Here is a 20,484-nt window from a genome sequence, read left to right as displayed (position 1 = left end):
TCCTGACGTAAGTGAGCTGCTGATGTATTGCCTCCACAGACTGTCTAATACATCTGCAGTGACCGTACTCGACGGCGAGGCTTCTCTATGCTACTTGGCCTCAGCTTATGGTGGCTTTTCACAGTGAGGAACCCAGCCCTACTATACAAAGCCTCCTACTACTTTTGAAGCTCGTCACTCTCCTCATTACTGAGAACCAGCCCAAAGAAACCCGCTACGCTATATTGACCTTGGCGCTCTCAGTTGTTGGCGTTTGCCATAAGACTTCTAACGTTTGAAGCAGAGAATACTAATCACATACCCGCACCAGACCCAATCATCGGCTCTTGGATTGCCCTCAATTCAAGAAGCGCGGAATAGCGCAACGTGACTAAGGCAATCTACATCATGCTAAGTAATTATGCCGGGATTGTGGGGAGTCAGATCTTTCGACAGTAAGACAAGCCACTATATCGCGATGGTTGGACAGTGCCAGTAGCTCTACTTTGTATCGCGGTGGCCGCAGGAGTGTTTGAGCCCAGAAACAAGAGGGCTGGCGTAAATGGAGGCCACGGTCAGGTTCAGGCTTCTGAGAGGTAGAGTTTTTGTGAAGAACAGTGCTGGCTGCTTTTCGTGTCACGACTAGCAGGTGTGTTTGGGTGAGCCCATAGTATCTCTTGGAACATAGCATACTGTGTTTTCATGCCCATCGGTACCCGATCTTGGCATCTTTAGGATCCAGGTTCCCAGAGGCTAGGAGACCATAGAATCTAAACTAAGTATCCTTACATTCCCAACTGTTTTCATCCTTTACATCACCCTCTCCCTTGTAGACATTGCGCCTAGGCCACCGACAATGCCAACGCTTATAGTCCACACCGGCTTCCTTGGTTCCGTTGACATAGGCCGTACCAAGAATTGCGTCTGGGGCTTCGCCTTGCTCTACCCAATTGACCATAGCCATGAGAACATTCTCCCTGGGATCCAAACTGGCCATGCTCTTCGCCTGATTGCCGATAAAAGTAGCTCCGGGCCCTCCGCTACAGTGAGCCATGCCTGAGATGCGGAAGTAGCGGTAGAAGTCATCGAGCTCTGCGGAGCTCAGGTTCATTGTTCGTGACACGTGCTCGTAGTATCTTGGCGAGTTGTCACTCGTAATGACTCCATCAACTAGGCCATGATAGTGAAGGACTTTGCCTCCCCTCTTCTGGAAAGCCGACAGATCACCCTGCCATGTCTCGATGTTGAATGGGTTCAGGGCAGATGCCAGGTCGTAGTCCTCGGGCTTGAGGCTGAGAGGATCCCAGTCAGAGTCGTTGAAAACGACGTACCGAAACCAGTCAGCAGAAAAGAAGGGCTTGCCGGTAAAGTACATAGCTGACGCCCCTGTCAGCTCAGCACCAGGCTGCATCCGAGGATGCACCAGGCTTCCATCCGCGGCCATCAATGGAGCATAGATGCTGCGAAGCGTCTTGACTTGCGTTGATGTGAGGCAGTTGCTTGTTTCGCCATCCTGGCAAAGAAGACCACTTGGATCATAGTCACACAAATCTGGGGACTCAAGAATGCCGTCCTTTGCACCATCCAGGTCATCACATTGATCTAGGATGTCCTGATGGATAGTGGGCCACATATCAAAAGGAATGAAAGTTTCGGCACCGGCCTCGCCCGTCAACGGGAGGAAATGGCAGCTCCAAGATGTGAGGTTGTTGAAAGAAAAAGCAGGAGCCCCAGCGACAACGCCGTCAAAATCTTCTGGGAATGACTGAATCTCCTTCCATCCTTGGCGACCGCCCGTGGAGCAGCCAAGATAGTAGCTCTTTGTGTGCGGTTTGCCGTAAAAGGCCTTGCTGATATCTTTACCCAGCACCACACCCGTATGAAGAGCCCTGTAGGCAAAGTCCTCAATAACATCGGGGTTGTTGAGAAAGTCTTTGCCCTCCTGGCCGTCGTGGCCGTTGTTGGTCCCAACTGTGGCAAAACCCAGGGATGATGCGTAGTCCATATCTTCGTACTGGATGCAGCCTCCGAGACCGCCATTTCCAGTGCTCAGAAACCGTCCGGTCCAGTTCTGCGGTAGCCAGGCCTCCATCTTGATTCCAGACCTTGTCGATGTGGCGACCTGTAGCGTGACGCGGCAAAGATCTGCCCCCACAAGCTGGGAAGCGCGGCCGCAGCTTGGGTCCACATTAGGAAATGACAGAGTAGTGTTTACTGCGACAAACTCTGACTGTGTCAGGTTTGCATTAGGAATTCTCAAAGATTTGGCCAATTTTGAACATTGCTGTTGAAACTCGGTGGCTTGGACGGGCTGACCAAGACATGATAGTAGAAACAGAGCGCATAGAGCGACAAAATAGAGGACTGCCATATTGAGTGAGATGTCGAATTGGCCTGCAGGAAACAAGAGAGGCGGATGGAGGAGGATGGGCTCTTTCATATTCTTGAAAATTGGCCTACCAAATCAACGTAATTCGGCCCCCCGAAGCCAATTAAACCCCTGCGACTCGGTGAATGGTGGATTAACTTAAGTTGTACCAGTTGCGCATGAACATGATCCTATATCAGGTCAATGCCAGCGGACAACTCTCCGGCCTGAATCTGATAGCCTGGCACGGTGTGACGTGGGGCTGGTCTCGAGGTGAATGCGCAAATCGGATACTGTATTCGAAACTGCGATCGGGTCACGTATCGCCGAACTGCCTAATTCTTAAACGGAAAGGACCGTTTCAAGAAACCTCTCCCGGGCCTAGTGTTTCAATGCCAGGATAAGGTTTCGCTGCGCCCGGGTGGGTTGCTTCTCGTCAAATCGGCATATAGTAGCGGTAAAGTTGATCTGTTTCAGCTTTCCTAAACTGTCTCACGATTTTGAGTTATAGCCCCGAAAAGGATTGTAGTTATCTGGCGATAGTTCAATCACGCAAGATCTTTCTGGTGTAACATGTAAATATAACCTGCTACTTGTTGAGATTTAGCCGAGTATCCGCACCCTAACTAAGAGAGCAAAACGTCATCAAGCTTATCAACATCTGGCCATAATGCCTTAATTTTCCTATTCTACACTCCAAGGGCATCGCCACGCTGGATAACGGGTATCTGATCTTGATCATCATCTGTGCCCTCCAGTACTACATCTCAGCGCCCCTTGGCCATGTTTTGGCACACACTAGCTCCGCCTTCGAGCGGCTCAGCGTCGAGCAGAAAGGAGGGATGCTCTAGCAAGCCATCGTGGCTGTGGTGGGTAGTGCCGTCGAAGTCAAACTGGACGACGTCTGGGGCAAAGATTTCTCGAACCGCGGCGAGGCGAGCCTCTGGATCAGTGTAGGGAAAGAAGTTAATGTCGCGTTGGATAAGTGAGACCATGACTTCCTTGGACTCGTGGTTCCCGACGGAAACACTGATGATGCTGTTTGACATGATTATGTCGGCTTCACTGACAGCAGCTGCCTCCTTAAAGGAGTGTTTTTGAGATGACTCCAAATTGAAGGAATAGCTGTCTCTTGTGTGCTGTTTCTTGTTCGTGTAGGATGCTTATCAGCGCCACGATAACCTCCATCACCACCTACGATGCTCCACTTTACACCGGAAGGCTGCGAACAGCTAAGCCGCATGGGAAAAATCCTGGCTTGGACTCCATTGGCTATGCTTCATCTTATTATTATCGAGTTCTCGGCTGGTATCATCTTGTGGTACATCGACAAGTATCCCAACTGAATTGCCACTTCGATTGGGGTGGAGCTCTCCGTTCAATTGGGAGGACTCATCATCATGGCTATTTGGGCATGGATAGCGATGAGTAAACCCAGTGGTCTCGTTGCATCAGGGGCTAGTCGTAAGGGTAGTACCGTTCGCCCCAGGCGAATACGAGCCAAAAGATCCGCGGAGCTCTAAGTACAAGTATCCCTTTTATCACCTGATCTGCAACCGGCTAAGTATTTACCCAGAGTGCAAGCAGCTCGTCCTTACCTCGGCCGAGTAGAAGCGGCCTCTTAGTTACCCCGAGTCTAAACATACTAGGAAACCTTTTTTCCTCCATTCTTTCTTTTTTTGTCACTGCTTTTAAAGATTACTCATACAAAACTATCGTTCCTTTTAACGATTACTTATATAAAACTTGAGATCATATATCTTATCTAGACTGACCGCCTCAGCATAAATGCTAATACCTCGTCTCTTTATTGTCTTTGAATCCCTTCTCTTTCAGTCTTCAGTCAATTAGTCCACTTTCACATCATAATGGCGACTGTTATTCTCCAGTACCCTGTCGGTCATGACTTCGACCTTGAATACTATGTGAAGACGCATCTACCGATTGCTGATAGGTAAGGCTCATCTCACCATTGCCCTACTCATGCGATGAAACGCGACTGAAACTTGCGACAGGATCTGGGGGCCGGAAGGTCTTAGGAGCTGGGAAGTTATCAAGCTGGGAGGTGAAGGCCCCTACCAGCTCTATACTGTCCTTAAATGGGAGAGTGCGGCTGCGTTCCAGAAGGCTGCTGCATCGGAGGGAGCAAAAGAGGTTCAAGACGATGTAAAGAACTTTACCACGGCAGCGCCCGTACTGGTCTTTGGCGAGGCTGTCGCGGCGAGCTAGGTAGCTAACATCTGCGGAGTAAGACGTTGAGCACTTGTCTTGTCAATTCCAGCACTATGGAACAGAATCCGTGCTGCTGGAGACAATGCACAGCAATTTAAACCTGAAGTGGTAACTATTAGTGGTGCTATAATGCTCCGCAAAGCCTCTACTCGCTAGAGGAACAACCATGTGGTGGTGGTGGCTGCGCTCCATATTGCAGAGATAGCACCAACACATACTCAGGTATAGAGATGGCGCGTAGGAAACGCCGAAGACTGGTTCATATAGCTACGCCACGGCAGGGCATGGTGTCAGGGACACAGTTACAGCCAATGACGACAAACACAGTACGTAGTGGTTAGGCCGGTTAGTTTTGAGACCAGAGCCAGTTCTCCTGGCAAAGAGTCTAATGCCGTGTTTGCAATAGCTAAAGAACAGCGTGGCATGCCGCCGATTAGGTTATTCGCGCCTATGATGTCAATGAACCAAGATATTGCGCCTCCTTGAATCTGAAACGTCGTATGGCACACCCTTCGGCAGCACCACGTAACAGCTGCCCGAGTGACCCCATTGCGGATCAATAGCGGAGTTTCAGCAAGTCCGCATTCCATAGCGTATAGATTGGTAAGCTTCCATCTGTGGTATATAAAGGCGGATGGTAGCTTCCTGCTCAGAAGGTCAATCTGCTATCCATTTCCACCTGTGCATCTATCTAAGAATATTATACACTTCAACTCCGGTGCTCGACTCACAATTTTACTCAGGCCTTAGGAAAACCATGGCCCCTCTTGATAACCCCGCAGTCCCCAAGGGCTCTACTGTCCTCGTCACCGGAGCCAACGGCCTGTTGGGTTCCCACATTGTCGACCAGTTCCTCGAGTACGGCTACAAAGTTCGCGGTACGGTTCGAGATACCGAGAAGAACGCCTGGCTCCAAGCTCTCTTCGATAAGAAGTACGGCAAGGGGAGCTTCGAGCTTTTCAAAGTGGCCGATCTGGCGGCCGAGGGAGCCTTCGATGAGGCCATGAAAGGTATGCCAATAATGAGAGCGAGTAGCTGGGGTCTCGCGCCGACTATCTAACTACTACGTAGGGACTTCCGTTGTCGCGCACACCGCGAGCATCACGAGCTTCGCCCCAGACCCCAACGACGTGATTCCCCAGGCTATCGCCTTTGCTGAGAATGCCCTCAAGTCTGCTTACAAGGAAACTTCCGTGAAGCGATTCGTTTTGACGTCGTCGTCGTCGGCAGCTGTTCTCTCCGTACCAGGCGCCCCCGGTGTTGAAGTGCTGGAGGACACTTGGAATGAGTTCGCCGTTAAGGCCGCGTGGGCTGAACCTCCCTACACTCCCGAGCGTGGCGGCGTTGTTTATGCCGCCAGCAAAACCGAGGCCGAGAAGGTGGTGTGGAAGTACCATAAGGAGAACCGAGACAAGCGCCCTGACCTAGTCGTCAACACAGGTCAGAGACTCAACAATTCTTTCGATGGTGTACGCCCATTGACATGCATAGTTCTCCCTAACTTCAACTTCGGAAAGTCTCTCGACCCAGTCAACCAGGGATATCCCAGCAGTTCTGGCCTCCCCGTTGCACTATGGCAGGGACAGGTGACCCCATTCCACCACATAATTGTACCGCGTATGTATCCTTTCCTCCGTCCGAAGAGCGTGATTGCTAAATTGTTCCTAGAATACTATATCAATGTTCAGGATACCGGTAGGCTGCATGTCGCAGCCGCGGTCTTCGACCACATTAAGGAACGGCGAATTTTTGGCTTTGCCGGCCGCTTTAACTGGGATGAAATCCTGGACATCCTCCGAAAGGTCGCGCCTAACAAGGAATTTCCCGCCAACTTCTCCTCTGGATCAGACGCCAATGAGATTAAGCCCCGTGCTGAGGCCGAGCAGCTGTTGCGAGATCTTGGGCGGCCAGGCTGGGTTAGCCTGGAAGAGACTGTGCTTGCCAACGTCTCAGACGTGAAGGGCGCTTGAGCGGCTCCGCTGTCTCACATGAGAGTAGTATCCCTAGGCCTATGAGCAGAGAAACTCGGGGCAATAAATAGAAAGGCAATGACGCATCGGAATACAGGTCTACAGTTGTGGATAAGATTGCTCCAAGTGCCGCGCATGCACGTGTTCTTCCTGAGGCCGTTGCTCTCAGAAGGTGACGTTCTTACGTCCGTTGGTCCGTCAAGACCACCGATGAGCCGCTGTCCTGTGAAGAAGAGTTCGTAATGGAGCGGGCCAGATGTGGTACGACCCTCCGGTGAGTCCCCGCCAAGAACTGAGGCGGATGAGTCGAGACCTCTACGACAACAACAGCTATCAGGTAACAACTAACATGCGTTTATCCTGGCCAATATGCTTCACACAGGAGGTGAGAGGTGCATTCGAGTACAGGATCATGACACCCTCTCATCTCTTCGCCCTACTCGCCTCCCAGGCTCTCAACGTCCTAACCTTCGAAGTCTCGCCCAAGGTAGAGGCCAAATGCCTCACCCTAGCCCCGGAGGACAACCCCAGAAGCGACACTGAGTGTGGTGAACACCCAGACGTCCTCGAGAACCCCTTCCGCTACTGCATGCGCAAGGAGCCGGCCCAAAGACAACTCCCGCTATCATCCGCGCCCACATCAGACCTGATGCTCCCGTTAGGCACGAAAGACACTCCATCTACCTCAACTCGCCGATCCCCTCTCTTGTTCCAGATGGAAAGCAAGATGATGGCTATGTAAACCTTTGCCGTGGGGATGTTGATGAGCGCCGCACTGACTCGGTCAAGGTAGTGCTCTCGCTCAGATGCCTGTCCGTGCTTGATGATGCGGTTGTTTCTCTCGGCCCAGTGCTCCATCATGAGATCGACGGCTTCGAGGCGGACCTTTTCGCCGCTCTTGAGCCAGTCAGGTTTGGGGAAGGGGCGCTTTGACGGGTCCAGGCCGAGGATATCAAAGGATTCGGGCTCGTCGATCGGGTTGGACATGGGGATGCGCCAGCGAATGCGGCACATGTCGCGGACGTGAGTGACGACGACGGCTGACTAAAATGACTTTGTCACCGGCTGAGGGCCTGATGTGAAGGTAGAGACAGGGTAGTACCCGGCAAAGGCAACTAGGATGGGGAGAAGCACCTAACCGGCGGGGTCTAGGACGAGGGCTCGCAGAAAGGCTCGGATATCCATTGTGTTGCTTCTTTGCTGAAGCAGGGTTGTGATGGTGGTTTGGGAGGCAAGATGATTGATTCTTCGGCATGAGATGGGAAAGCCTCTGGTGCCTGTTGGAAACCAGAACAAGAGAATCCGTTCCTGTGGATTGTGAGAGGTTAGGCGTTTATCTGCATCCTTGAATCAAAGATTGCTGCCGTGTAACCACAACTAGGTACAGGGTGACGCAGAAGAGCACACAAAGAGCTGCAAGCCTGGCAAACGGCGGGTTGAAAGAGTGTGCATCAAATGACAATTTCAGGAGACCAATGCATACAAGCAGGCATCAGACAGGGGAGTTTACGTGACACAAATATCCCCTGCCTGGCAAAACTCTTGCCGCATACAAACGGCAGCATCGGCGGGCAAACAGATGCAACGTGAGAATGGACAGGTGTGTCAAAGAAACAACACCGCGTCATGGACCCCCTGACCGCTTCTTCCAAGGCGACTCCATGCTGGGCAGCAGAGTGGGTTTATTCAATGCCCGTCTCCGTGTCTGCCACGGGCAGAGCGAAGGAGATGCAGGCGAAGAGCAACGGCAAAGAGATTAAAAGACGATTGAAGGGTGGACTACCTGACTACTCGCTGCGTCTCTTGTAAGAATATTATCCAGCGCCTCTACCTTGTTGTCGGGACCAACTAGTTCCGTGAACTCGACAAGCCCGCCGAAGGGGTCTGGAGGTCGCTCCGTCGTATTTTATCAATCCACATAGTGGCGACCATATATATTCTGTGGTCAGTGAGTAAGAAGGTAGTGGTTAACATCAAGTCAGAGAGCAAGACCCAACTAAGAATAGTGGTCTTCGCCGGCAAGTTCTAACAAGTTCGGTCCCATCTTTGAGCTAAGACACTCAAATACTAGCTACCAGTTCAGCAAATAGAACGTACTAACTATGGTCGGCGGCTTCTAGTACGCCAAAAATAAGGAGCTCAGGGATATAATACTAATAGCCCATATCACCAGCTATACATTCAGTTACAATTTAAAGTACATGACACTAACTCCCGTCCGCCCAGACTCGGCAGGGGCTCAAAGCATCTTATTCATCTTCGCCCACTCTGGCACAATGCTCAGTCTCGCAACCTCCTCAATCATGTCTTGCCACAACCTCTCTTCTAAAACTCTCATGGCGTCTGACTGGTAGAATGCATCGATTCTGTGCACTCGTTAGGAACAGCTTCGCGGTTTCAGAGGTTAGAAATTGAGCTTCCTTTTCAATCTTGGTGTCGCCAATCAGCTGACCGTGAGACTTACGCCCAGCCACTGCGGCGGCATTTAAGCCAACCCATCCACCATGTTCTACCTTCCTGACTCTCCTCAAGATGCCCAATGCAGCGACTGGAACGCGAAGATACCAAGGCAAATTCTTGGTCATGGGCGTGTCGACCATGCCAGGGCAAAAGTTATTCACAATAACTTTATCAGAGCCATAGAGTGTGCCCAACCGGTGGATAAACAACAAAACAAGCAGCTTCGAGTCTCCGTAACGACCGAAGCTCTTGAAGTTCTTCGGGTCATCGAGGAATTTGAGCATAGGCTGTGGTATCGTCGATGCCGGTTCTTTGCAGAGCGAGCCGGTGTCGTACATGCGACTCCCTGTCAGTGAAACTCGAGTCGGGCTCCCTGTTTGTTTGGCTGTCTCCTCCAGGAGAGGCAGAAGCTCAAAGAACAGCAGCGCGTTGGACAAGTAGTTGACTTGCACAGTCTTCTCATGGCCATCCCGAGTCTCTTCGTAGGCGACGCCATTGGCGCCGGCGTTCAACATCAAGATGTGCACCTGCTTGAGCTCTTGTTTGACCTGCGCCACAAATCTCTTGGTGCTTTCATACGACTCGGCGTCGAATTGCATGACTCGAATGTCGGCTCTTGTGTTTGACTTCAAGATGGCCGGGTCAGTCAACAGAGTCTCCTTGGTCTTTTCGCCTTTGGACACATTGCGAACGGCCAGAACAAGGGTTGAGGCATTCCTGACGAGATATTGGCGGCTGAACTCAAGTCCCAAGTCTGAACTAGCGCCTGTGACTATTACCGTCTGGCCTTGGAAGTTCAGGTCAGCAGGAAGAGGTTGGATGGAAGGTTGGAAGAAGGGCATAGTAGACATGGCGACGGTTGGAGATGTTCGAGATTCTGAAACGAAATGGGAAGAAAGGCACAAGGAGACTTGGTAGATTAAGCGATAGATGAGAAATGACTTGTCGAAGAGTAACCTTGTAATGCCTACCTCGCCCCCTATATATAACATCACAATACAGAGCACACGTGCAGAGATTGACTGTAATGTTTGCATGTCTGGACGCGCGGACTTTGACTGAGCCATGGGTCAGTACTAACCAGAATTGGCGGAGCCTCGAACTCCGCAGAACTCTAAACTAGAATACGTAAATTCCGCCAGGCGCCAGAGTTTAGTGCCCACAGGGAACGATGTCACCGTGGCCTAAGCCCAAATCCACGATAACCTGGGAATCCCACGTGGGTTACGAAACCAGGGAATTGATAGCATGCATGGCGTGTATTGACGAAGAGGTCGCTCTGGAAGCAGAAAACATTCTGCCCCTGAGTGACAATATTTATCTGAGTGTACATGTGACTTGTCAAGTAGAACCTCACACGTTTATGTTGGACTACGGCTTATAGAGAAACGCTTCCTCTGTAAAAGCAAACTGTTCCAACTCAATACCAATAAATCCCATTATATCTCCGTTTCACAACCGTCCAAGTGCCATCTGCTAATTTTCGCCTACAAGCGAACCCTAGTTTTATTTCAGGGCTGTGAGGTAGCTCAACCTGAACATCAGATACCCTCCATAGAGTAGGACAGGCTGAGCTAGATAGAATACTGGTGCGAAGTTCACCCATCGTCACTTGATGGTGGGATGCACCCTGGTCGAGACACGGGGCTTGCTCAAGTTGAATAACTTCAGCAGCGATGAGAGCTGCTGTCGACCCCTCCCAAATGCCTTCTTGGCGAGTGTCTGTTGCAAGCATCGACAAAGCGTCTCTCCTTATCCGCCGGTCGCGGCATTTAAGGGCTGTGTAGTACAACACTGGAACAAGACCCAAGTCGCTGGTGAAGGTGTAATATTTAGTACAGTGGCCATATGATGATCCGCCGCTGGAAAGCACAGGTTTGAACACCTGAAGAGCCTTCTTCGACGAATCGATGATTGAAGCGAACTGTAGGACATGCCGATCAAAGGCCAACTCATCCCCAGAGTATAAAGCCGTCGCCGTCATAATGCTCGCCATTGTGTGGTAGATCAAGAGTAACTGCGGGGCAACCTGCTCCTTGGTCGAAGGCGGCGGTTGATGTGAGGTCTGCGGTGACCTTTTTTGCCAAGCTCGGTAACCTTCCAGCCAAGAGTTGAGGTCACCCTGAAGCCGTTGTTGAATGATGAGAGCGCGGAATAATTGTCTGACATCGGGTGAGGATTCGACCGCACGGCCTCGGTGTTGTAGTCGACACGCTTCTGATATAAGGGAATCGAGTTTCTGTCTCGCCTCATGTAGCGATCTCAGCGGACAGAGACGATCTTTTATTACCTGCTTATCCCTGAAAGGCTGGTTGTCTGTTGTGAAGTTGAGGAACAGCTCGGATTGTACGTCTAGTCGATTAAAAGCTTCTGCAAGCCAATCGTCCGCAGGGTCGTTGGAAGTCTGCCACATGTTCTTGGACTGATGGTTCCCGAGAATCTGAAGCCCATGTTGGAGGTGTAGCAGGCCTTGCGCCGGGCGCTTTTGGAGGTATTCGATAATAACAAACGTCAGGCACGCGGTGAGCGTCACTCGGGTCGATGCCCTGCTTCCAGCGGACTGTGAGTCTTCCAGCCGTGGCCCATTCAGCAAGTTGATGGCCATGTTATAATGTCGTAGGGTAGCTGCCTCGAGTTTCTCAACCTCACTCTGAGAGTCTGAGGCCGCCTTGTCGATGCATGCTCTTCTGTGGATAGAGCCCAGAGCCAAGACACAACTGAGAATAGCGGGCTCATTGTGGCATGCCTGCGGAATCAGACTTTCCCAGAATGGAAAGGGAAAAGCCCCTTGGATGTTGGCAAGCATGAACCACTCAAGGACCCGTCGATCTCCTGCGGTGAGGCTGCCTACAGGCCCCCAGCCCCCGAGACGGTGTAAATCGAGACATTGGGCCGTGGGGCGGCCTGGGAGCCTCTCGCTTCCCCCGATGCCGTATCCTTTGCACTCGCGGCGTGCAGAAGTACAGCGCCGACAAGCCGGTCGCTGTTCGTCACACTTGACTCGGCGGGACATGTTACCAGCAGAGTCAGCACATCCCAGTATGGAAAGGATTTGACAAGGTATGCCTGAAACTTACTGGCAAGTGCCGCACCCCGTTTTGACGCGCTGGATTCTCGTGCCTCTTCGGGTTGTCGGATGATTGTCAAGCCCGATAGAGAGCCTATCCATGATTGTGAGACCCCTTTCGCAATTGCGGAGTTGTAGAAGGTGGATATGCGACGAGTCGACGACGATGGGGAAACGGCAAAGGAGAGGGCGACAGGAAAGCGCTCTGCCCAAGAGATGAGTTCCGGAAATGATCTAGCTCGCTCGGAAAATAGGTATCTTGATTGGCTCGGTATTAGTGAACGCTTCAAAGGCCCGCTCGGAAAACAGGCAATTTGATTGGCTCGGTCTTAATAAGCCATTACCGCTTCAAAGGCCAGCTCGGGAAACAGGCAACTTAATTGGCTCGGCATTTGCAAGTCCGCAATCTTACCTGAGCTGGCTAGAGCCTAAATCCGAAAGCGCACGTCCAACTCGAACGTCCCGCCGTCAACCAGCAAGGGATTGTAGTTGCGAATAGCGTTTGGATAATGGGTTTTTGCGCTCCAGCTCTCAAGTCAATGGCAAGTATAAATAAGGTATGAAAGAAATTGTCGCTATCACCTTCACACTACTACTTTCGAGTTCCTGCTAAGCAAACCTTCCTAACCTTTTACCATATCGTCACTCAAGACAGCCAATTTCAGCTCGTCGCAATGGCCAATAAAGTCGAGATCCCCCCTTCTCAACATGTCGTTGAGGTATCTGTCATCAATAGTACGACCTTTGTCCGCATGCCCCTGGGTTTCTTCGTGAAGAACCCTCTGCCCGGTCATGAGAACTTGGAATGCCCTTCGTTTGTATTCCTTGTCAAACACCCTTCCGGGGAGAAGGTTCTCTTTGACTTAGGCCTGCGAAAGGACACCGAGTCCTTTCCGCCAGTCATTCGCCAAGGCATGGCCTCTTTGACCATGCACTCTGAGAAGGACGTGGCTCAGATCCTTCAAGAGGATGGCGGGGTAGCGCTGAACGAGATCGACAGTATCATTTGGAGGTAAGGAAAAAGTAACTATGGTATGAAATGGTCACTAACGTTATCATGATGTATTCAGCCACTGGCATACTGATCATACCGGCGATCCTTCAACTTTCCCATCCAGCACGGAGCTCGTTGTTGGCCCTGGCTTCAGGGACGCCTTCCTACCAGCGTATCCTACTAACCCTTACGGGTTAATACTTGAGAGCGACTACGAGTATGTTCACGTCCCTCCCCCTCCTTAGCTCTTGGACTGCTGTGTCGGTCCCTAACACATGAACCCAGAGGACGTCAACTCTGGGAAATTGACTTCACCAATGGAATTCAAATTGGTGACTTCCGCGCCGTAGACTTTTTCGGCGACGACAGTTTCTACTTGCTGGATTCCCCAGGCGTAAGCATGCCCTCAGCTATTATAAGAATTGGCCAAGTGACTAACGAAAACTCCTAGCATGCCGTTGGGCACATGTGTGCCTTGGCACGTACTACTCCGTCATCATTCATCTTCATGGGTGGCGATAGTTGTCATCATTGCGGCAGTCTAAGGCCTAGCAAATACCTGCCTCTACCAGACCAAGTTTCACCTTCGCCGTTCTCCGTCCCGCCATACTCACCAGGCAGCATCTGTCCCGGTGCTCTCCTCGAGGCAATCCATCCAAAGCGCAGCCGCACAGTGCCGTACTACAGGGATTTGTCCGAGGCTCAAGGCCGGGATGTTGCGGAAGCAGAGGCAACCATCGATAAGATGACTGCCTTTGACGCAAGCGAGGACGTGTTCGTTGTTCTTGCACATGACGGGAGCCTTTTGAACGTGATTGATTTCTTTCCTAAGAGCGCAAATGACTGGAAGGAAAAGGGCTGGAAGGAGGCTGGCCGATGGAGATTTCTTGAGGATTTCAAGGACGCTGCCGCCAATAGTGACGCTGCTTGAGTCATGCGTAGAGGACGTAGTGTTGAGACCATATGACTAAGAATGTCCGATCTGTGATGGCTGGGATGTGGATACTATGTAAGGAGCTGTGCTTCCCTCAGGGACATGTAACTTAGACTTTTCAACAACATATCACCTCCCATACTCCCGCAATATTGCTTCATCACGTAGGATTCTCATTGCATATGTTACTGGAGGATGGAGAGATAGAGAGGATTGGCTCACTGTATATGTGATGTTGTTTGGGAAAGGTCGTCCAGCTCTCAAGAGCGTAGTTGTAAGAAATCAAAGACACGATATATATTATGTGCCATATTTGACGAGGGATTTTGACTGTGCGTTGAAGCTCTCGATTTAACTAAATGAGAGACTGAAGTTAGTTATCCTTCCTTGGATCTGCTCGTATTCGTCAGCGATGATGAAGTGTTCCTAACGACTTGTTTCATCCAAATTTGGATCCTTCTTGGTCATACAACCCGTGTGTCAGAGCGGCCTTAGTTATACAATGTGACACCTTTCCCTTCGCTAATCCCATCAGTTCTAATATATTCCGTGAATATGCCTTCTCGCAATTTTCTCCTTAGGTGTCAAATACCTAAATCTTGGCAAGAAATATAGCTAGGATTATTCTAAATTAGTAAAGCTTAATAAAGAGATAGAACTCTTAAAGCGCCAGGAGTTAGTAGTAAAACGGGAAAGTACCCACAAGGCCTTAAAAGAATTATTATGTTTAATTATAAATATTAGATATATAGCTATTTAACGCCTATGTATGAACTTAGTTAGATTAGAATGGTTTCTCGCTAATGCGGAAGACCTTGCCAGAGCTCTGGGGAGGGTTATATGGGGAAAAAAGTTCGTTGGTTGCAAGCGACGCGGGGCGTGACGCTAGGACTTGCCCACAAAGCCAAAAATGAGTTAGGTAAATGCAGAGACGGAACAAGTTCAACCGAGTCAGAATGAGTTAGTTTGATGCGGGGGCGGAACAAGTGTAACCGAGTCTGAATGAGTTGGGTAAATGCAGAGACGGAACAAGTTCAACCGAGCTAGAATGAGTTAGTTAGATGCGGGGACGGGACAAGCTTTGAACTCCAAGCGAGCGGCACTCCACCTTCTCCGCAGGAGGGTGATCGACCTTGTTCTACGCGGCACACGGCATCGAATGTGGAGAGGCAGACCAGCAGGTATCAGCCATGTAATGAGCACTTCTATACACAGTAATGTTTGCTTTAGGCAGAAGAGACTTGCTCGGAGCTTAGCGTCCCCTTCCAATCAGTTCTGTGACAGCGCCATTGTCAGGGAACCCACTTGGACTAGAATGACCAACGGGTCCCAAGACTCGACTCGATCCTCTCAATTACCCCCACGATGATATGCATTGAAATCACCACCTCCGTTTCGGACCTCTGTGACGAATTTACCAGACCTTGTCTCCGGGGCTTGTGTCAGTACCTTGTTCTCAAGTTGGATGCAGCCAGCGTTGTCCTGTAGGACCGACGTATAGATAAATACATATATTACAGTGGATAGCCGGCCCCAGCTCACTACAGGTCAACTCGTTCATCCTACCGATTACAAGTCTCGTGTAGACGCATCCTACATCTACAATAGACATGAGAGTGTTCACTCTACTCAGTCTGGTTGCCCTTGCCGCGGTGTCGCCTGGCAAGGGCCGGCCAAGGCAGACGGGAGCACCAGTATTCAACATTGATGGAAAGAATCAACACTTCGCTGCACCCAACACCTGATGGGTGAGCCACCTCACGTCAGACGACGATGTCGAGCAAGCCATGCCTCAGATTGCCGACAGTGGATTGAAAGTCAGACGTGTCTGGGCATTTGGGAACATCAACAGTGTTACCGATCAGCCTGTGTACTTTCAGTTCCTCGATACGGCCAAGAAGACCATAACTATCAACACTGGGGCCAGTGGCATTGCGCGCCTCTACGCCGCCGTCGCTACCGCGGAGAAGCACAGCATTCAGCTGGTACTGCCGATGTTGAATAATTGGGATGACCGGGGCGGCATTAAGACCTACCGTACTTACTTTGGATGGAACCATGCAGAGGCCCAGCAAGCCTACAAAGACTATGTCACTTTCATCGTCAATCGATACAAGGACTCCCAAACTATCTTTTCCTAGCAGCTCTACAACGAGGCTCCAGTGTCAGAACTGCAAAAGCGGTGTGATCACTAGCTGGGCCACAGAAATATCCGGTTTCATCAACTCGCTGGACCCAAACCATCGTGTATCGTTGGGTGATGAAGGCTGGCTCTGCTCGGACGACACCAGTCTCGGCTACGCGTACTCTCGCTCCGAAGGTATTGATTTCGAAGCCAATCTGAAGATCCCCACACTTGACTACGGGACGGTACATATATACCCCATTGGTTGGAGTTACACGTACCCTTGGGGCAACCAATGGATTCGTGACCATGCAGCACTGGCACTCAAGTATGGCAAGCCCATCGTTCTGGAGGAATACGGTGTCGAGAGCACAACCTCAAACCGCACGGCGGTGCTGCAGGAGTGGCAACAAACCATCCCGGACAGCGACATTACGTACGATAGCTTTTGGCAATTCGGGACGAACCTTCCAAGTGGTGCGAATGCTTACGACGACTACGCGATTTTCCATGGCACGCAAGAGTACCAGCGCGTGGTGATTGATCATGCTCAGGCTATGAGCACCAGGGCTGTCTCATCCGCTGGCCGTCGCAGACCCTCCTCACGCCATCCAAACTAGCCTGTTCTCTGGGTGATTACATTCTTTGTAGCATCGACGTTGTTGCCATCCTCATCGACTTCCCTAGCAGCGATGAATAAAGCAGAATCTAGCACTGCCTGTGGACTTGGGCCCATAATAGCAGATGCGATGTATCTATTCTGATAAGCACAAATATCTTCTATATATATCTTTGTTTCCTAGGACTCTCTGTGGGGTATACAATGAAGAATTGCATGGTACAGGACATTCTATCTCCCAGCCTCTTTCAAGCAAGTCAACAGTCACTCGCCTCTGCCCTGGTTCCTGCAGGTGGATGAAACCTAATCCATTCAGGATACCACTCGTCAGTCCCGTGTATTTGACATTCTGGAACTTCCGCTTCCAAAACGCGTAGAAGTTCCTGCGTGTAGATGTCATAGCCATCCTGGGTCAAGTGAAGACCATCGTAGAAAAGTCTCCCAAGGTCCATGCTGGGGGATGTATTTGAAGATCCAGGCAATACGGCATCGACACCGCCATCTTTCCAACCAGTGGTACGTATCATTGCAGTCCACAGGTCAACGACAGGTACACTTTCTTTCTTGCCAATGTCCCTAATTGCTTGCGCATACATCGCCACTCTCTCTGCCCTGCCCTTCCCGTCATGTGGCAGCCGATACTCTTCCACGGGAGAGGGCGTTACAAGGAGGACTCTAGTCCTGTGGAGCCTAACACCCTCCCAGTTCAAGACGCGTCTGATATTTGCTTTGAACGTGCCGAGGTCGCAGTGCTGAGGCTCACCGGGGCTGCAGGAGTCGTTGGCACCAAAATGTACCGTCATAGCAGCGACACGAGGAACAGTTCTCGAGGGGGCCACTGCTGGGAAGAACGACGGTAGGAGAGTCAAAGCCGAGTTGGTGTTGTACCCGCCAAAACCGCGATTCAGCACATCAAGCCGGCGCACATACCGTCTCGTCAGCTCACTCTGTAATGAGGAGGCGCCTTGTGTGATAGAGTCTCCAAAGAGGAGCAGTTGTGGTGGCGGAGGAAGAGATGCCACTTGGGCGGCGGGCTCGGAGTGCGATAGGTCAATTTGGACGCTCACTGGCGCAACCTGAGGTGCAGACATGGTATGAGGATATTTTGCGCAGCGTGTTCATGTGTTCACATCCAAACAACTTCGTTGCTGTGTGGCCTGACGTGAGATGCGTACGAGGTTCGCGTCGTTTGAGGGATATCAGCTTCAGTAAAGCATGGAGACCAGGACATTCATTCGCCATAGTATCGGGAAAATATACGCCTTTCCAAATACGCATCGGCCTCCGTATTTCCTATTTAGGCACGGGATGGCGCTCGCTTCTGGTCTTCCGTGCAGTGACCCCCTGAGGATAGTTTTAGTGGATGGCGTGGCGCTAACGGTTGCCTCGACTGCGCCAAGGCTGAAGACCGGCTTCTCGGCTCTGTGCTTTGTCACTAGCTCGAACCTGGAGAAGAGGGGAAATCCGGGGATTGGCTGGTACCTCCACATTCAATTCGGCATGGTCATCCCGAGCCAAAGTTCATCCTGGATCGCAAAAGGCACAGGTAAAGCAACGCTTGCGGATGGCATCTGACGGCCACGCATACTTAAGTTGCTGTGATCCCCAGCATAATGCCATTTTGAATAGTAATCAACCATCTTCACTGTATTCAAATTCAGCGGCTTCGACATCACAATGGAGAAGGAAGATGACAGAGTCCAGACCGTGGACAGAGTTCCTGACCCGGCAGCTGCTGATGTGGCGGCATCGAAGACAGCAAAAGTCCAAAATGTTGCCTATAGCGATGCCATCGCCAAGGACAACCTCTCACCGCGAGCATCGTCGGTCTGCAAACTCTATGCAATCATTGCTCTTGTCACACTAAGTAAGCAAGCCCACAACAACATACCCTACACATATTGATCGTCCATAGATAATTGTGGCAACGGCTTTGATGGAACCATCATGTCGTCCGTTAATGCTATGCATTCTTTCCATGAATTTTTTGGCACTGAAATGCAAGGTGCTTCCATTGGAGCTGTCTTTGCGCTTTATAGCGTCGGAAACATCCTTGGTTGCCTCGTTGCGGCTCCTGCTTCTGATTTCTTCGGTCGGCGATACGGCATGGTCGCCGGGTCAATCTTTGTCATCATTGGTGTCGTCATCCAGGCAGCGGCCCAGAATGTTGGAGCATTTATGGCGGGGAGATTATTCCTCGGTTTTGGCTCCACCATCGCAGTAACTGCAGCTCCCATCTATCTAGTTGAGATGTCCTACCCTTCTTGGCGCGGAACCTTGACTGGTCTATACAATGTATGCGGCTGGTATATTGGATCCCTTGGTAAGTGTTTATTGCAAAGTTTGCTAAGATTGAACTGACATCTTGCCAGCCTCGACATGGACTGCCTATGGAACGGGTCGACTAACATCGAATTGGTCATGGAGGATCCCCATCATGATTCAGGTCGTCCCCGCGGCTATCATCCTGTGCGGAGTATGGTTCATCCCAGAAAGTCCCCGGTGGCTCATGGGTCACGGTAAAGAAGAGCAGGCCCGAGCTGTGCTCATCAAGTATCACGGAGACAGCAATCCCGAATCAGCTGTCGTGAAACTGGAGCTCGAGGAGATGCGTGCATCCATCGAATACCAAGCAGAAATCGATGCCAGCCAAAAGTGGTGGGATTATCGCATGCTCTTGGACAACAAGGAGAACTTGCGCCGCATGTACTTGCTCTTCCTAGTCGCGATTTTCTCCCAGTTTATCGGTGGTTCGGTAATCACCTACTACATGCCCGTCATTCTAGAGAACGTTGGCATCACCAGCTCTTCTCAGCAGCTTCTTCTCAACGGCGTCAATGTCATTTTCGGATTCTTCAGCGGCATGGCAGGCTCATTCAGCGTTGAGAAGTTTGGGCGCAGACGTCTGTTTCTTTGGGGTGAGTGAAGATCCATCTCACATGCGATCATGGCTGACATTCCCAGGCACATTCCTGACAGGTCTCGTCTATATTCCCATCAACGTCATCGCAGCCAAATCTCACGGTCATGTTGACACCTCAACCGGTTACGCCTTTATTGCCATGATTTTTCTGTATGGCATCTTCTGGTCTTTCTGCTGGACACCGCTGCAGTCTTTGTACCCAAGCGAAGTGTTACGCAATGACATTCGAGCCAAGGGTATGGCCGCCTCCGGTTTCTTCAGTGGTGTTTCGGGCTTCATCAACACTTATGCCACACCGATCGCCCTTCAGAAAATCGGCTGGAAGACATACACCATTTTCCTCATTCTGCATTTTGTAGAGTGGGTATTGATGTACTTTGCTATCGTCGAGACAAAGGGCCGGTCTCTCGAAGAAATCGACGAGATTTTCAAGAGCGCTAACCCCGTCAAAACATCCAAGCAGAAGCACGAAGTCTACATCAAGGATGGCACAGGTGTCACTGCCGACTTGGGCGCAAAGGAAGCCTAAAAGGCTTCGCTGTCAGAGGGGACAAGGGTATTATTATTATATATAAATGCTTTAGCTATTTTTTATATTTATTAAATGCTAACTTATATACCTTAATAATACTTAGCTAATAAATACTTAATTTAATTATTAAGAAAAATTAATAATATTTATTAAAATTAAAAATAAAATTATAAATTTTTATAAATTTTTTAAATTATTATTATAAAAATATTAGTATTTTTATTATATTTTTGATTTTAAATATAAATATTTATATAATTTTTTAATATAATTAATTTATT

The 20,484-nt window shown here is 50.3% G+C and overlaps 8 protein-coding genes across 8 annotated transcripts; 5 read left to right on the top strand and 3 right to left on the bottom strand.

The window, feature by feature from the left end:
* Positions 1–754: 754 nt before the first annotated feature.
* NCS54_00476900 (Carboxylic ester hydrolase) lies at positions 755–2,350 on the bottom strand (the record flags this gene model as incomplete). The annotated part of the gene is made up of 1 exon (XM_053150295.1): positions 755–2,350. The coding sequence occupies one exon, from the start codon at positions 2,348–2,350 to the stop codon at positions 755–757; it is 1,596 nt and encodes a 531-aa protein (XP_053006270.1).
* Positions 2,351–2,728: 378 nt separating this feature from the next.
* Positions 2,729–3,396, bottom strand: NCS54_00476800 (Hypothetical protein; the record flags this gene model as incomplete). The annotated part of the gene is made up of 2 exons (XM_053150294.1): positions 2,729–2,834; positions 3,143–3,396. 2 exons carry the CDS (start codon positions 3,394–3,396, stop codon positions 2,729–2,731), a joined length of 360 nt encoding a protein of 119 aa, XP_053006269.1.
* An 819-nt stretch (positions 3,397–4,215) lies between these two features.
* Positions 4,216–4,576, top strand: NCS54_00476700 (Hypothetical protein; the record flags this gene model as incomplete). The annotated part of the gene is made up of 2 exons (XM_053150293.1): positions 4,216–4,301; positions 4,363–4,576. The coding sequence occupies 2 exons, from the start codon at positions 4,216–4,218 to the stop codon at positions 4,574–4,576; spliced, it is 300 nt and encodes a 99-aa protein (XP_053006268.1).
* A 760-nt stretch (positions 4,577–5,336) lies between these two features.
* On the top strand, positions 5,337–6,549 carry NCS54_00476600 (Epimerase domain-containing protein; the record flags this gene model as incomplete). The annotated part of the gene is made up of 4 exons (XM_053150292.1): positions 5,337–5,589; positions 5,651–6,019; positions 6,071–6,196; positions 6,248–6,549. The coding sequence occupies 4 exons, from the start codon at positions 5,337–5,339 to the stop codon at positions 6,547–6,549; spliced, it is 1,050 nt and encodes a 349-aa protein (XP_053006267.1).
* Positions 6,550–8,846: 2,297 nt separating this feature from the next.
* On the bottom strand, positions 8,847–9,860 carry NCS54_00476500 (Short-chain dehydrogenase/reductase family protein; the record flags this gene model as incomplete). Its single annotated transcript, XM_053150291.1, has 1 exon — positions 8,847–9,860. The coding sequence occupies one exon, from the start codon at positions 9,858–9,860 to the stop codon at positions 8,847–8,849; it is 1,014 nt and encodes a 337-aa protein (XP_053006266.1).
* A 2,890-nt stretch (positions 9,861–12,750) lies between these two features.
* On the top strand, positions 12,751–14,001 carry NCS54_00476400 (Hypothetical protein; the record flags this gene model as incomplete). The annotated part of the gene is made up of 4 exons (XM_053150290.1): positions 12,751–13,088; positions 13,147–13,287; positions 13,356–13,464; positions 13,522–14,001. 4 exons carry the CDS (start codon positions 12,751–12,753, stop codon positions 13,999–14,001), a joined length of 1,068 nt encoding a protein of 355 aa, XP_053006265.1.
* Positions 14,002–15,791: 1,790 nt separating this feature from the next.
* Positions 15,792–16,749, top strand: NCS54_00476300 (Mannan endo-1,4-beta-mannosidase; the record flags this gene model as incomplete). The annotated part of the gene is made up of 2 exons (XM_053150289.1): positions 15,792–16,106; positions 16,168–16,749. 2 exons carry the CDS (start codon positions 15,792–15,794, stop codon positions 16,747–16,749), a joined length of 897 nt encoding a protein of 298 aa, XP_053006264.1.
* Positions 16,750–18,425: 1,676 nt separating this feature from the next.
* On the top strand, positions 18,426–20,200 carry NCS54_00476200 (MFS domain-containing protein; the record flags this gene model as incomplete). Its single annotated transcript, XM_053150288.1, has 4 exons — positions 18,426–18,615; positions 18,664–19,071; positions 19,121–19,666; positions 19,713–20,200. 4 exons carry the CDS (start codon positions 18,426–18,428, stop codon positions 20,198–20,200), a joined length of 1,632 nt encoding a protein of 543 aa, XP_053006263.1.
* Positions 20,201–20,484: the final 284 nt, after the last annotated feature.

Source organism: Fusarium falciforme, chromosome 4 (assembly GCF_026873545.1).
Source record: "Fusarium falciforme chromosome 4, complete sequence".
Lineage (NCBI taxonomy): Eukaryota > Fungi > Ascomycota > Sordariomycetes > Hypocreales > Nectriaceae > Fusarium > Fusarium falciforme.
Note: the sequence above shows the minus strand (reverse complement) of the source record. Positions and strands in the feature narration are given on the sequence as shown.